Source organism: Mus pahari, chromosome 3 (genome assembly GCF_900095145.1).
Source record: "Mus pahari chromosome 3, PAHARI_EIJ_v1.1, whole genome shotgun sequence".
NCBI lineage: Eukaryota > Metazoa > Chordata > Mammalia > Rodentia > Muridae > Mus > Mus pahari.
In genome coordinates, this window is record NC_034592.1 from 163,256,243 (window position 1) to 163,269,336 (window position 13,094).

Here is a 13,094-nt window from a genome sequence, read left to right on the forward strand (position 1 = left end):
CATGTGGTTGCTGGGATTTGAACTCAGGACCTTCGGAAGAGCAGTCGGGTGCTCTTACCTGCTGAGCCATCTCACCAGCCCCTTTTGTTTTCCTTTTAGGCTACAAAATTTGGATCTCAAGCAAGTCAGAAGGTAAAAAAAGAGAAGCGTTTTTTCTCTCACTTAAGTCTTGTCAGGTGGTGATGGTGCACACCCTTAATCCCAGCACCTGGGAGGCAGGGGCAGATGGATCTCTGAGTTGAAGGCTAGCTTGGTCCACAGAACTAGTTTCAGGACAGTCAGGGCTACACAGAGAAATCCTGTCTCAAAAAAAAAAAAAAAAAAAAAAAAAGAAAGGAAGGAAGGAAAACCAAACAAACACAAAAAGCAAAACCCAGTAACTTTAGTCTTATATTCTATGCAGTGTCTGGAAGCACCCTGGGCTGGGCTGGTGCTCAGGGTCTAAGGTTGTAGTCCTGAAGAAGGTCCTCTTTTGTCCTCGCAATGTGCTCATCTCAGGGCCTCCTCAGCCCTGTCTGCCATAGCCACTGATAGACATGAAGCCATAGTACCACAGCTGTCTCATATGGGAAGGATTGCCTAGGCCATGGCTCTCAGCCTCGGTCTATTCACCTGGACAGGTGTCATCACATCCTCACTTGGCAGCTTGGCTTGTGTGGCTGGCACTTACAGTCTCCGGCTTGCAGTTTATTTTTATTCCAAGCTGAGTATAATAGTTGCCATGCTTAGAGCTCTGGTCACCATGGTGAGATGGGCAGGAGTTTAGCTCCTTGTGGCCTGCAGCACTCTATTCATGCACATTTCTGCCTCTCAGGGCCCCTTCCAGCCCTGCATCCCTAGTAACCCACCTAGGAGAAGTCTTCCCGGCTTTGCCTCAGAGCTAAGTTTGGATCAGGCTCCTCAGGCTGTCATGGAGTCTGGACTGTGATGAGTTTGGAGCAGGGAAAAAATTATACCAGGGCCCAGAACAGACTGCTGTGGGTCTGCTGCAGGTAAAAAAGTAGTTCAGGCTGGGTGTGGTAACCACTGCTGTCCAGCAACCAGGCAGCTGAGGATCCGACAAGGATTGCATCATGAGACCCTTTTTATTAATAAAAAGAAAAGAAAAAGGCTATGGTGAGGGGTGTGTTCTCTGCCACTTGGGGGCGTTGCTAATGCGACTCCCACACCTGCTCTTTCTCTGTAACTGCCTTCATGCCTACTGGGTCAAGTTTTGGGGTTACAAGCAGCAGTCGGAGCCGGTAAAACCCTGTTTGTGCTGGTGCATGCTGCCCTATGTCTGTTGAGCATGTGCATTGCTCCTGGCTGTATCTCTCTTTCTGCTTGGGTCACCTGTGTGCTAGACTCGCACCTTCTTGGCCTGTTGGTTCTGGAAGCTCATCTTCCCCAAGATCCACAGCCCATGTCTGGGCCCAGTGAGCTCTGGAGAGAAAGACTGCTTGGTTCAGTTTTCATTTCATGGTTTAATTATCCCAAACCGAATAGCAGCTGGAATTATACCCTGCTGGAAAAGAGCCTTCCTAGGTTAATGAATTATCTCCCTTCAAGCTTTTATTTGGTCTTGCCTTGAGGCGGAGGTCCAGGCAAGTCACTTCCTGGGTTGACTCAAAGCTTCATGGCCCTTCCTGCTGTTTCTCTTCCCCTACCTTTTCTTCATCCCTCCACCCAGCCTCCCATACACTTCTCTCCCATGTAAGTTTCAGTGCCTCCTTCAGGAGATGGATGAAGAGTTGCCTGCAGTTAGATCTGTGTCCATCCTCCTGACTTGTGGACGAGAGCCAGAGCTGCTTCCAGCAGCATGAGGGAGCTCCCTTCATATTGTGACTCTTCCATTCTGGTGTCACTTGTGTGACATTGCTTCCCACGTGGGTCCACATCCCACTGCCTCCCTCTCTGTTGGCAAAGCTTGTGCTGTCCTGTGCTTACTGACCAGCAACTAATGATTGCTGTATGCAGAGCTCATACAGCATCTCTTCCCACAGGCTTCGGAGTTGGGCCACAGCCTGAATGAGAATGTTCTCAAGCCTGCACAGGAGAAGGTATGGGTGGCACCAAAAATCAAGGTGCTGCTGTGTCCCACTGAGGCTCTTTACTTATCTGGGAAATGGGTATGCTGGGGATCAGCAAAATCTTGCGTCTAATTTTCTCTGGTCCAGATGGTCTTGGGCTTCTTTTTCTTAGTCTTTCTAGTCAGTTCCCGAGGACATCCCAAGGGTGTCCTTCTCTTCCTTCTGTTTTACTTCAATGGCTAGGCCATAGGCAGTGGTGTTGATTATCTGCAGAAGTAGGAGTCCGTAGTCCCCAACCTTCCTCGCAGCAGGAGTCTGGCCAGCAGTTGTCTTCTCCCGAGGGCCCAGAGTCATGTGGTTTGATGAGGTTTTATGGGGCTGAAGCCAGATGGGCTCCTGATAGAACTTGGGGAACTTAATGTGACAGGTCTTTGTGCAGTCTGGACTTCCAGTCTTCCTAACGATGCCCTTTAAATCGCACAGGTGAAGGAGGGAAGGATTTTTGATGATGTGTCCAGTGGGGTCTCTCAGTTGGCATCCAAGGTAGGGCTACCCTGCTGACTGCAGCTCAGCCCAAGCCAGTCTCCATATTCCAGGCATGGAGCCCCACAGGGTCTCGGGCCAGCTAAGGCAGTGGCCACTGCCCTCTGGTTTCTGAGGGCTTAAGGAATATGGAAACAGCTTGGTTGTTGGGGACTTGCCAGCCACTAACCTGTGTTTCTTCTCTGTCTTGCTGCCATGGGCCTGTCCCTTGGTAAGTGCCATTGTCAGGTATTGCTGGTCCTGTGACCTCAGGGCCTGGTGGGATGGGAGTGGGGTCATCAGCTTTCACAACACAATTGGCAATCGAGAATGTCTCCTGAAGACTTCCATTGCATTGTAGTAAAGACAAGGCCCGTAGTGGCCCACAGCTCTGAAAATGTCACAAGTGTTGTGACATGGGGGGGGGGGGGGAATGCCTTTCATGATCCCAGCCATCACAGAAACTTCTGCGGAGAAGGCAGAGAGAGATGCTCACAGCAAACTAAGCAGCCAACAACTACTGTTCTTCAGCACCGCTGCTGTGCTACTGTGCACAAGTGTGTGTGTGTATCTGTATGTGACATTCCTCCAGGTTTTGTCTTAGCAGAGCAACATCCATTTTTGTTGATGTTTTAGAGCCAGAGGTGCTGTGTAGAGTAGGGCCCCAACTTGATTTTATGTCTCCTTCCAGGTCCAGGGAGTTGGCAGTAAAGGATGGCGTGATGTCACTACTTTCTTCTCTGGGAAAGCTGAAGACACTTCAGACAGGTAATTCACGTCCTCACCCCAGGCCCTGGGTCCCTTTAACTCCCTGAGAGAGAGCTGGTGGCCTCGCCCATCACCCTCTGCCCAGTGTGGTACCCACAGTTCTTTACTAGAGGCACAGTGACTGCCCTCTCACCCCCACCACCAGGCCCCCGGGATCATGGGCGGAAGGCTGCATCTTCTTTCCTAGCACCCTAGTAAATACTCTGCAGTTTGAGTGATAGATGGGAATGAGGTAGCAAGAGACAATCCCTTCCAGAAGTTCCATGTCCTCAGTACCTAGTTAGAACCTTACCAAGGCCAAGTCTCTCTCAAAAAGGTCCCTCACCTGGTGGGGTCCTCTGACTCCGCAAGGGTGGCTAGGAAGCACCAGGAGAGGCAGCAACCTCTTCCTAGCCAGGAAGAGGACATAGAGCTATTACAGACATTGGCCACACCTTGGTCAAATGTAGGCTGGGCATGTGAAGCAGTGAATGGGTCTTGATATAGAGAGCACCTGAAACTTGAGCAGATTGGGCAGCTTGAGGAATACAGACAGTACAAGTGTCTTTCTGTGACAACTATTGAGGTTTTTGTCCCTTTCTGTAATAGACCCTTAGAGGGTCACAGCTACCAGAACAGCAGCGGAGACAACTCTCAGAACAGCAACATAGACCAGAGCTTCTGGGAGACCTTCGGGAATGCTGAGCCCCCCAAGGCCAAGTCCCCAAGCAGTGACAGCTGGACCTGTGCAGACGCCTCAACAGGGAGGAGGAGCTCGGACAGCTGGGACGTTTGGGGCTCAGGTTCTGCATCCAACAACAAGAACAGCAATAGCGATGGCTGGGAGAGCTGGGAGGGAGCCAGTGGGGAGGGCAGGGCAAAGGCCACCAAGAAGGCAGCCCCATCCACGGCTGATGAGGGCTGGGACAACCAGAACTGGTAGGAGCCTAGCACCCTAGCCCAGCCCTGCTGGGAGACCGCTGTGTTTGCACTTTGCCCTTCTTGTTCCTCCTTCATTTGACCTCAGTGTGAAGACAGTGGCTCAGGCAGGACTTGAGTTGGTGCTGCCTGCCTGGTGTGGGGTGGCTTTCTCTTAGACCTCAGGGGACATGTCATCCACCTGCCTCTTGGGTCCTCTGAGCAGCCCTCCTGGACTCTGGGTTCTTGGGACCCAGGCCTGTCCCTGCAGCCCTAGCACAGCCTGGGACTGCAGCTCTGTGCAATGTCAGCCAAGCCAGACATCTGCTTTCGTTGAAATGTCTTTTTAAACTTGAAAGGTCTGCTAGTTCTTTCTTCTTGAAGAAAGTGCCTGGAGCCTTAAAGCTGGAAATGAGATGACAAAAGCAATACTGGAGCTCACACTGCCACCGACACCCTCACCTAAGTCCACAGCCTATGGCCTGTGCTGTGAAACTCACCTTGTGACCCTCTGCCTTTCCTGCATCAGCCTGTCCAGCCCTCAGTTAAATGGGACAAACTCTCCACAGATGGCCACACAAAGCAGACTGGGCTCTGGTCCTCCTTGGACACCTGATTTGAACTTGGCCAGCCCTGGACAGCTCAGAAATGAGGAAAGGAGAGTAAAGGGGCGGGAGCATTTTCCACGTATCTGCCGCTCCCACCTGGTACAGGGGAGCCTGAGCATGGAGGGGGTGCTCAGAGGCCAACTGCCACTGCCAGGGTCAGGCATCTTAATGGGGACCCTCCTTCCGGGCAGAGCACCTGTTAGTATTTGCCATGTATTGTGTCTGTGACAGCCCAGGCCTTCTCCCAGGCTGCTCAGAGCACACTTGGTCGTGTCTCCCTCAGCATGCAGCTGTCCTTCCAGATGACCCCACTTATCACCCTGTGGATTTTGTGGAACACTGCAGTTGAGACCCATGTGCTATCAGTGGTTGGTGTGACAGCCGTTCCCTCCTAGCATTCCGTGACTGCTGTGTGATGTGGCTGGAGAGACCAGCTGGGGTCTCTGTCTCCTTAAATCCACTCCTGTCTGACCCTCAGTTTGACCAGCAGTGCATGACCTGAAGTTCCGTGGTTTATGTGTCTGTCATGTTTGCTCCTACTTTCTAATGTTAAGCTGTCTGGGTCCTAAGTTTCCAGTGCTTCCCCCCTCCTCCCCTAAATGCGGATTCATGGTTCCTTGCAGAACTGATAGGGCTTAAGTTTGGGGAATCCTCCGGGATTGCTTTGTCCTCAAGTGGACATGACACTACTCAGTAGTCATGTAACAGGACATCTCCGAGCTAGGGAAGCAAGGGAGAAGATACTCAGGACTTGTGCCTGATAGAATAACCACTGATAGATGACATCAGAGGTCAGAGACTTGGGGTGAGAAGACATGGGGTTGTTGAGTACACAGAAAGTCAAAAGTCAAGAAAGTCTGAACACGGAGGGAAGACCTCACTGAAACTGGAATATCCCCAGAATGAAGGAGTCCTTGATTTGGTGGACATGAGGTGATATAAGGGGAATGAAATCTATTGATTCTGGTCCAGGAAGCTGTCACTTGGGAGTGGCAAATGGCCCTAGCTACAAACAGGCTTCTGGTACTATGTTGAGTAAATACAGGAGCTGCATGTTTTGAGGCTTGTTTTAGCATAATCCAGAGCCCTCTATACCACTTTTCCAATCCCTTAAAGGACAGGGTAAGTAAAGCCTAGGGCAAGGTTCTAGGTATGGCCTTTGGCTACTGCTTGCAGCCTGTATGTAGGGAACTTGTCAGACTATATTCTATAAACATAAGGCCTGGAGAGCCCTTCTCTTGGATATATATAAACAAACACATGGCAGGGACAGCTTGGGCTTCAGGGAGGCCTGGTTAGACTTAAGTCAGACATCGTCGGCCTAGGTGACCTGGCAAGAGGCTGAGCAGCCTTGGATGCCTGTGGTTCGTCATGTAGCTAGGGAGGAGAAAGGAACGGTATCTTGGACTGGCTCTGCTTGTGGCTTGAGTGGATAGCCTTTCCTGGGCCATGTTAGTGGCCTGGGTAGTAGGCTTGTCTCCAGAGACTCCACATCCTTGAGGCAAGTTGTGGCTTGGCCTCTTGTCTTCTATCCTGGCTTTGGCCCAGGGATGTCCAGTGGGATAGTATGGAGCCTCCTGTATGTGGCCCGCAGAAGGGTTTGTCTGTGGGCAGCACTAAAGGACCAAGGAGTTCTGATTATTTATGCTGCCTGTAAATGCCCTGGGAGCCCTTGTATCAGCCCAATGGTCTGTTTCCTCTGAAATTGATCTGGGCCTCTGGCTAGCTGTTGGGAGTGTGGGTTTTAGCATCAAGGGATGCTGGGCAGCCAAGGATATCGATCTCTCAAGTCAGGCTTCACTTCAGACTTCCTGCCCCAAATGGCCAGACCAGACACCTTTGAAACCATTAAGACAATATCCTGAGTGTCTGCTCCCCCATCATCATGTTTGCCCACTTAAATTGTTACTCCCTACTGTCAGGCTGTGGTCAGGAGGAAGGTGAACAGGCTCCAGGGCACTCTGTTCTGATTTATTTTGCAAGGGTTATGGCATGGATCTCAGAGCATGGGGATGGGTGTACACATGCCATTTCTAGGTACTGGGAAAGCAGGACCACCGGGCTGGTACAAGGGCTGCCAGGGCTTTTCTAGGCAGCAGGAGGTAGAAAGTACAGGGCAGTCCACCCGAGAGTCAGAGCAGAGAGGAGCACTGAGCTGCGCGTGAATACACACAGGTATTTGAAGATTCCTGTGAGCTACATCCACAGATATATGTACCCAGAGATTACCATTACCACCTTTATCTGACCATGGGAGGGTCTGTAAGGACTGTGACCCTACATCTCACATCATGGGTTGAAAGACCAAACTGAGGCTGCACTGGACCCATGGGAACCCTAGAGTGGCTGGGTCATAAGCCATACCTTCAGGTGGGAGAAAGGGGCCTTTTATCCCTGGCCTGGTCTACTGGGCCACCTTGCCAAAAGTTACAGGGTGAGACCATGGGGTTTTCAAGATGGGTCACGAGAGCTTCATTGAGAGCAGAGCTTTCCCAACCTATGCAGGCTGGAGCGGCTCAGGAAGGTGTAAGTAGTGTGGGCATGGGCCTGCTCCTAGTTTTAGGGTGGACAGGAAGGAAGGGAATAGAGGTTGTAGACCCCAGCCCCAAGTGATTGGTAGTCCAAATGGTCCTTCCCCCAAATAGGCTGGTCAGAGGCCCTCAATGCCCAGCACCCAGGACTACACACACTGGCCTTTATTCTCAAGAAGCCTCTGGGACCTCCTCTGTGGGACAGACTTGCAGTTCCCCACTACTCCTGGTGGGATTCCCAGAAGAGTGTGAAATGGGTCCTTTGTGCTGGGACCACCATCTCATTCTTGAAAACAAGCCCCAAGCAGCAGCAGATAAAAGGGAGGGGGAAAGACTTAAGGGCGGGCCTAGTGGTGACATCAGGGAAGGGAACCTTCTCTAAGTTCCAGCCTTGTCACAGACCAAGAAGCACTGGAAACTGAAGAACACTATCCTTGGAGCAGGAGGTTAGTGACTCATTTATGGCCCTGGGGTTTGGTGCATGAGGGCCTACCAGAGAATCCACTGGGGAGAGACTGGGGAAAGTGATAAGGCCCCACAAGTTGAGGGACTCAAGTGTAGCCTGGAGACCTGAGCATCTTCAGATCCTATGAGGGTTTCAGATGACACTTGGAACTAAGGACATACGAAAAGGGCTGGTGGGCAGCAGAGAGAACTTATGTCCATCAGCTGTGACCACCCTGGCTGTGAAGTAGGGAGGGGTCTGGCTTCAGAGTGAGTCCAGAAGGGAGGGAGGGCCATCTGTGGCACTTCGTAGGCAGATGGGGCAGCAGTTCATAGCACTGACACCTTAGTTTAAATTTTCTGGATGGATGTGTATATATACACTCTAGAGCAGTGGTTCTCAATTTTCCTAATGCTGTGGCCCTTTAAGAAGTTCTGCATGGTGTGGCGAACCTCAATCATGAAATTATTTTTGTTGCTACCTCATAACTATGATTTTACTATTATGTATCATAATGTAAAAATCTGTGCTTTCCAATAATCTTTGGTAATCCCTGTGAAAGGGTCATTAGATGCCCTCACCCCCACCCCGACACACACAAAGGGGTCACAACTCCCAGGTTAACTACTGTTTTAGGGTGTATCAGCCTGTAGTCTTCCTACTGGTCCCAGCTCTGCTCCCAGAGCTGGCTTCTCTGCAGAGGTAACCTTGAGTATCCAGGAAATGCAGGTGCTTTGTGCGGGGGTGGGGTGGGGAGCTGGGTTCCTTAGGCTCACAAATTCCAGACTGGGTCATGCTTGTGTTCCCTCTTCCAAAGTACTACCCTTAGGTGGTGAGCTCTACCCCGCTGGCCTCTCTCAAGCATTGTTTCCCAACTTCGGAGAGGACCCAAGGGCTCCCCAATACTTTTCGTTCCTACTGTGCCTACTACTGCTATAATCAGAACTTGGTCTCACATGTCCCTTCTGCTTGAGAGCAAGCCACCAAATGTGGTGACCTTGATGGTATGAATCTATCCAAACCAATCTCAGACACCATGTGGGGCTGCTGGGGCCTCAAGGATTCCCCGCCGTGTCTCTCTACTGTGGCTGTGAATACCAGAAGGGGCATGGGCAGTGCTCCCCTGTTCAGGGAGACTTGGCTCCCTGCAGAGGGTACTTGGAGTACACAAGCAAATTGTGTAGCTGAGGGTCCTTTGTTCAGTGGGACGCCTCAGTGTGGCTTCAGTCTTCATCAACATCTCCATAATGATAAGTCATAGACCTCTGGGCTTCACTCACATCTGTAGGGACAACCTGCTAGTCCATGGGAATGGATGCAGAACTAGCTTTCTGTCAGGGAGTGGGTAAGACAGTTCCTTAAGTGGTGAGGGCTTTGACCTCTCCTCCCACAGGCTGCGCAGTATGAGCCTCCAAGGCTCCTACCTCCGCTTCTGCCTCTGGATGTTCTTGGGCACCACGTTGGCACTGGGGCAGGGACAAGGTAAGGAGGCAATGCCCCCACTGCAACAAGAAGAACTCTGCTACAAGCCTCTGACTTGCCAGAACAGGCATTTCCCTGTAGAGTAAATGCTAACCTGAGAGCTGTTGTGGCAACAGGCAAGCTGGTAGAGCAGAGGAGAGAACACTCACACTCAGCTCTTGCCTTGACCTTGTGGTACTTCGGCCTTGCTTAGGGAGGCTTTCTTGCCTAAGTTATTTCAAGATTACTGACATTCTCCAAATTTGACCCTTTATCTATGCCTTGCATAATTCTGTAAAATTTTCAATCTGGTTTCATATACTACACACATGGCTTAATAGAGATCAATACTCCTGCCTCTTCCCTCCCAAGGGGGTAAAAAAAAGCCTTCCTACACTGTCTTCGAAGGGTGGTGTACCTCTCTTCTCTGTACGTGTCTTGGGGCAAGAGGCTCCATCTGGACCCTTTCAATTTGGCCATTCCAGGCTCCCCCGGGAAAGTCTCTCGTAGTATTTCTATGACCTCCAAGGGATGTGCACAGGACTTGGGGAGGATCTGTGTTACAGACTCCTTCCTGTGGAGCTGCTGGCTCAGGTGGGTCCCTGGAAGGCATGTTTCTGTGTGCCCATAGCCTTCACACTCATGACTACATCTAGCTCCCAGGAACAATATAGTATGTTCCTCATGATACCTGACTGGTCTTGATCTGTTTCTTATCCAAGTTAAGAACATATATCTTCCTACCACTACTATTCACAGCACTGCTGGTGGTTCCAACTCAGTGTTTGCCTGGAGCCCATCAGGCTTCATTTCCCAGCCTGTCCTCTTATCCAGGGAGGTGACTGCCACATGGCCGAGTCCTTCAGCTCCCTTTGTTCAGACAGAGGAACCCCAAGGTGGGGCTCGTAGGCTGACGTTTCCATTGGAAGGAAGGCTTTGCTGTATGAACAACTTAGAGTGAGTCCATAAGACCCACAAATCCTGTTCCCTCAGCTCAGGTCTCAGCATGACAGGCTGCCCATGCATGGCTGGGGTGGGCTGGGGCCTCAGAGACCAGCTGAGAGGTGCAGCCGAGGTTAGGGAGGGGAACGTGCCCGTACTGTCTCTGAGATAGTTCTAAAAGCTCCTAATACACTGAGGGGGAAAAAAACAGAAGGCTCTTTATGGGCAAGAGTGGGGACCCATGCTCACAGCTGGCCTTTCAGACCCCCCACCTCATCCTGACACATTCCTGCCTTTCAATAGGTCATGGTCAGAGCAGCCAAGTCCATCCGGAAAGAGTTTGTTCTGAATGGGTCATTGTGTCTATCCCAGGCACTCTCAGTCTTTGCCTATCTCTCTGTGCCCCAGCACATGGTGAGGAGACTAGAAGAGGCCTCTGTCCCCATTTTCCAAAAATAGCTGTCTGCAACAGAGTCCGGAAGCTTCCTGGGAGGTCAGCACAGGCCCTATGGTTCCCCCCCAACACACTCCCCATTGACCACGAGTTCTCCTTCCTTCATGACAGGATTACCCTGTCTTGGTTTCTTTTCCTTTTGCTGTGGCAAAATGTGGATAAAAGCAACTTATAGGGAAAGGGGTTACTTTAGTTCATGGGTCAGGGTATAATAATCATGACAGGGAAGCCAAGGTGCACCAGTCACACCAAATCCGCCATCAGAAAGCAAAACGGAATGAATGATAGTCCTCAACTCACTACCCCAGTTTCTTATAGCCCCTGCCGAGGGAATAGCCCCATCTACAATTAAAATGTGTCTCTCCACATTGCTGAAGTCAGTTAACAAAACCAAGATAATCCTCAGAGTCTGATATCCCAGGTGATTTTAGATTCTCTAAAGCTGACAGTGCTAGTTGTCATAATGCCATTCCTATTTTGAGAGCTGAAGCTTAGTATGCACCCCACACATGCCCACATGTAGGCACAGGTGTACACAGACACACCATGTGCACATAAGCAGACAGCCATCACCATAGTTCCAGCTGAGGTCCTACATTCATTATGCCCACAAGGGACGCATCAACCTAGCATGACTTTGGCAGCTTCGGCATATGTGTGTGTGTGTGTGTGTGTGTGTGTGTGTGTGTGTGTACATTCCTCTTGAGACTAGGAGACCCAAGGCCCTGAGCTTTATCTCTACACCTCCAGGCATCACAGGGCGGATACTGCCCTCCTGGGTGCAGTGGTGGAATTAGACTCCCTCCTCCTAAAGCTACCAGTGTGGCCTTGTCATGGAAGATCACAAGGCTGTGGGATCTTCATGAGGTCACAGACTCTAAAGACACCTAGGTGGGGCTATATCCCTCCATGCCTCTTAGGGAAAGTCGCCTTCTGGTTGTAGGAGGTAGCCAATTGGTCACTGGTAAGTCTACCTTACACCCCAACTTCCAATCCTGTTGTTACAGTAAGTAGCCGTCTGAGGCTGGCAGTACTGCCTGAGGACCAGCTGCAGATGAAGTGGAGGGAAGCAGAGGGAAGTGGCCTTGGCTACTTGGTGCAGGTGACACCTATGGCAGGTATGGAGAGCTCATGTCTCCCTGCTAGGCTTTCTTTCCCCTTTCCTGTTAGGACGGTTAGAAATGGATCTAGAGTCTCAAGAAAATGAGCATACAGTCCGGAGTTATTCTGGATTTTGGCAAAGCACAAAGTTTTACTTCTGCAGAATGGTGTGTGGCTAAGCTTAAGCAAGCAAGTAAGTGGGCACACCCAATCAGAGGTCCCAATGTGTTTTCATTCCTAATTAAAGAAGTCTGGTACTTCATTCTGAATGGTCAGAGTCAGGTCTCACATTCTTACATATTGGCTAACTTAAAGCAACATAGTTGATGAGCCAAGTGCAACTTTTGAGAGCAGGATGTAATGTTGAACACAAACTTAAATCTTAGAAAAATGCTGAAGGTGTAGACAGAGGCTCCCCACCCCTACCCTCATACGCCTTTTTTTTTTTTTTTAAAGCAAGTTCTTTTAAAGATGGAATCCCCTTTGTCGCATTAATGCATTGATATAAAAGATAATGCATCTCATTTCCATCTTTCTCAGGACCAAGGCTTGAATAAAATTGTGGTAATGAGTTCACACCGTCAGTAGGATTCACTGAGCCTGCTCCAGCCAGCTGCTCCCCACACCGTCCTTGGCAGAGCTATTTCTATCATTTCTGGGTTCCTTTCCTCAATCACATGGAGCAGATGTAGTTGGAGATGCCTCTGTATTCTCCTGTAACAAGCAGGAATACACACAGAAGGTGCCAAGAATGGCCTGGATCCTGCATGCAGTGAACATGTGAGAAGGGAGAGTGCCTGGATCCAGTTACAGGGACAGGGCCATAATGACAAGCTGGGCATGGCAAGGCTACACCTATATTCTAATACTTCAGAGGCTGAGGCAGGAGGGTCCCCAATGTAAGCTACATAGATGCGATTTTTTTTTTCTGTTGCTTAGAGGAAGATTAATAGCTTTAACTCCATAAGTTAAAGAACAAACAATAGTAGGAATGAAGCTGTAGTAGCTCAGTGGTAACACTTGTCCAGCATGTGTTACTCCTGAGACCTGGAGTGTGTGAGCCCCAGTATTGAAAAAGGAAAAAAAAGGACCTAAGAAGTTAAGCATCCATATATAGAACAGAAAAGCAAAGTCAGGTAAAATACCAGAAAATGATAGAAAAAAGAATAAATTATAAAAGTAAAAACGTAAAGCACAGTGAATCCATAAAGCTAAACGTTATAAAATACTAATATAGTAGAAAGGCTTCTAGAGGGATTCTTTTTTTTTTTTTTTTTTTTTTTTTTCCGAGACAGGGTTTCTCTGTGTTGCCCTGGCTGTCCTGGAACTCACTTTGTAGACCAGGCTGGCCTCGAA

The 13,094-nt window shown here is 49.9% G+C and overlaps 2 protein-coding genes across 4 annotated transcripts in view; both read left to right on the forward strand.

Annotated features, from left to right (window-relative positions):
- Arfgap1 (ADP ribosylation factor GTPase activating protein 1) overlaps nt 1-9,929 on the forward strand; it is a 20,166-nt gene extending 10,237 nt beyond the window's left edge. For 2 of the 3 annotated variants that reach the window (XM_029536221.1, XM_021194162.2), the window contains 5 exons: nt 100-132; nt 1,983-2,039; nt 2,493-2,552; nt 3,223-3,299; nt 3,888-9,929. In XM_029536221.1, coding sequence (XP_029392081.1) covers nt 100-132; nt 1,983-2,039; nt 2,493-2,552; nt 3,223-3,299; nt 3,888-4,221 — 561 coding nt within the window. In that variant the 3' untranslated portion in view covers nt 4,222-9,929. Of the gene's footprint in view, nt 1-99; nt 133-1,211; nt 1,242-1,982; nt 2,040-2,492; nt 2,553-3,222; nt 3,300-3,887 lie in introns of all 3 variants that reach the window. The other variant, XM_029536220.1, reaches the window with a different exon arrangement.
- The window catches only part of Col20a1 (collagen type XX alpha 1 chain), a 31,018-nt gene continuing 27,107 nt past the window's right edge, over nt 9,184-13,094 (forward strand). Inside the window, exons 1-2 of the mRNA XM_021194196.1 lie at nt 9,184-9,262; nt 11,645-11,755. Of these exons, the coding sequence (XP_021049855.1) occupies nt 9,184-9,262; nt 11,645-11,755 (190 nt within the window). The remainder of the gene's footprint in view (nt 9,263-11,644; nt 11,756-13,094) is intronic.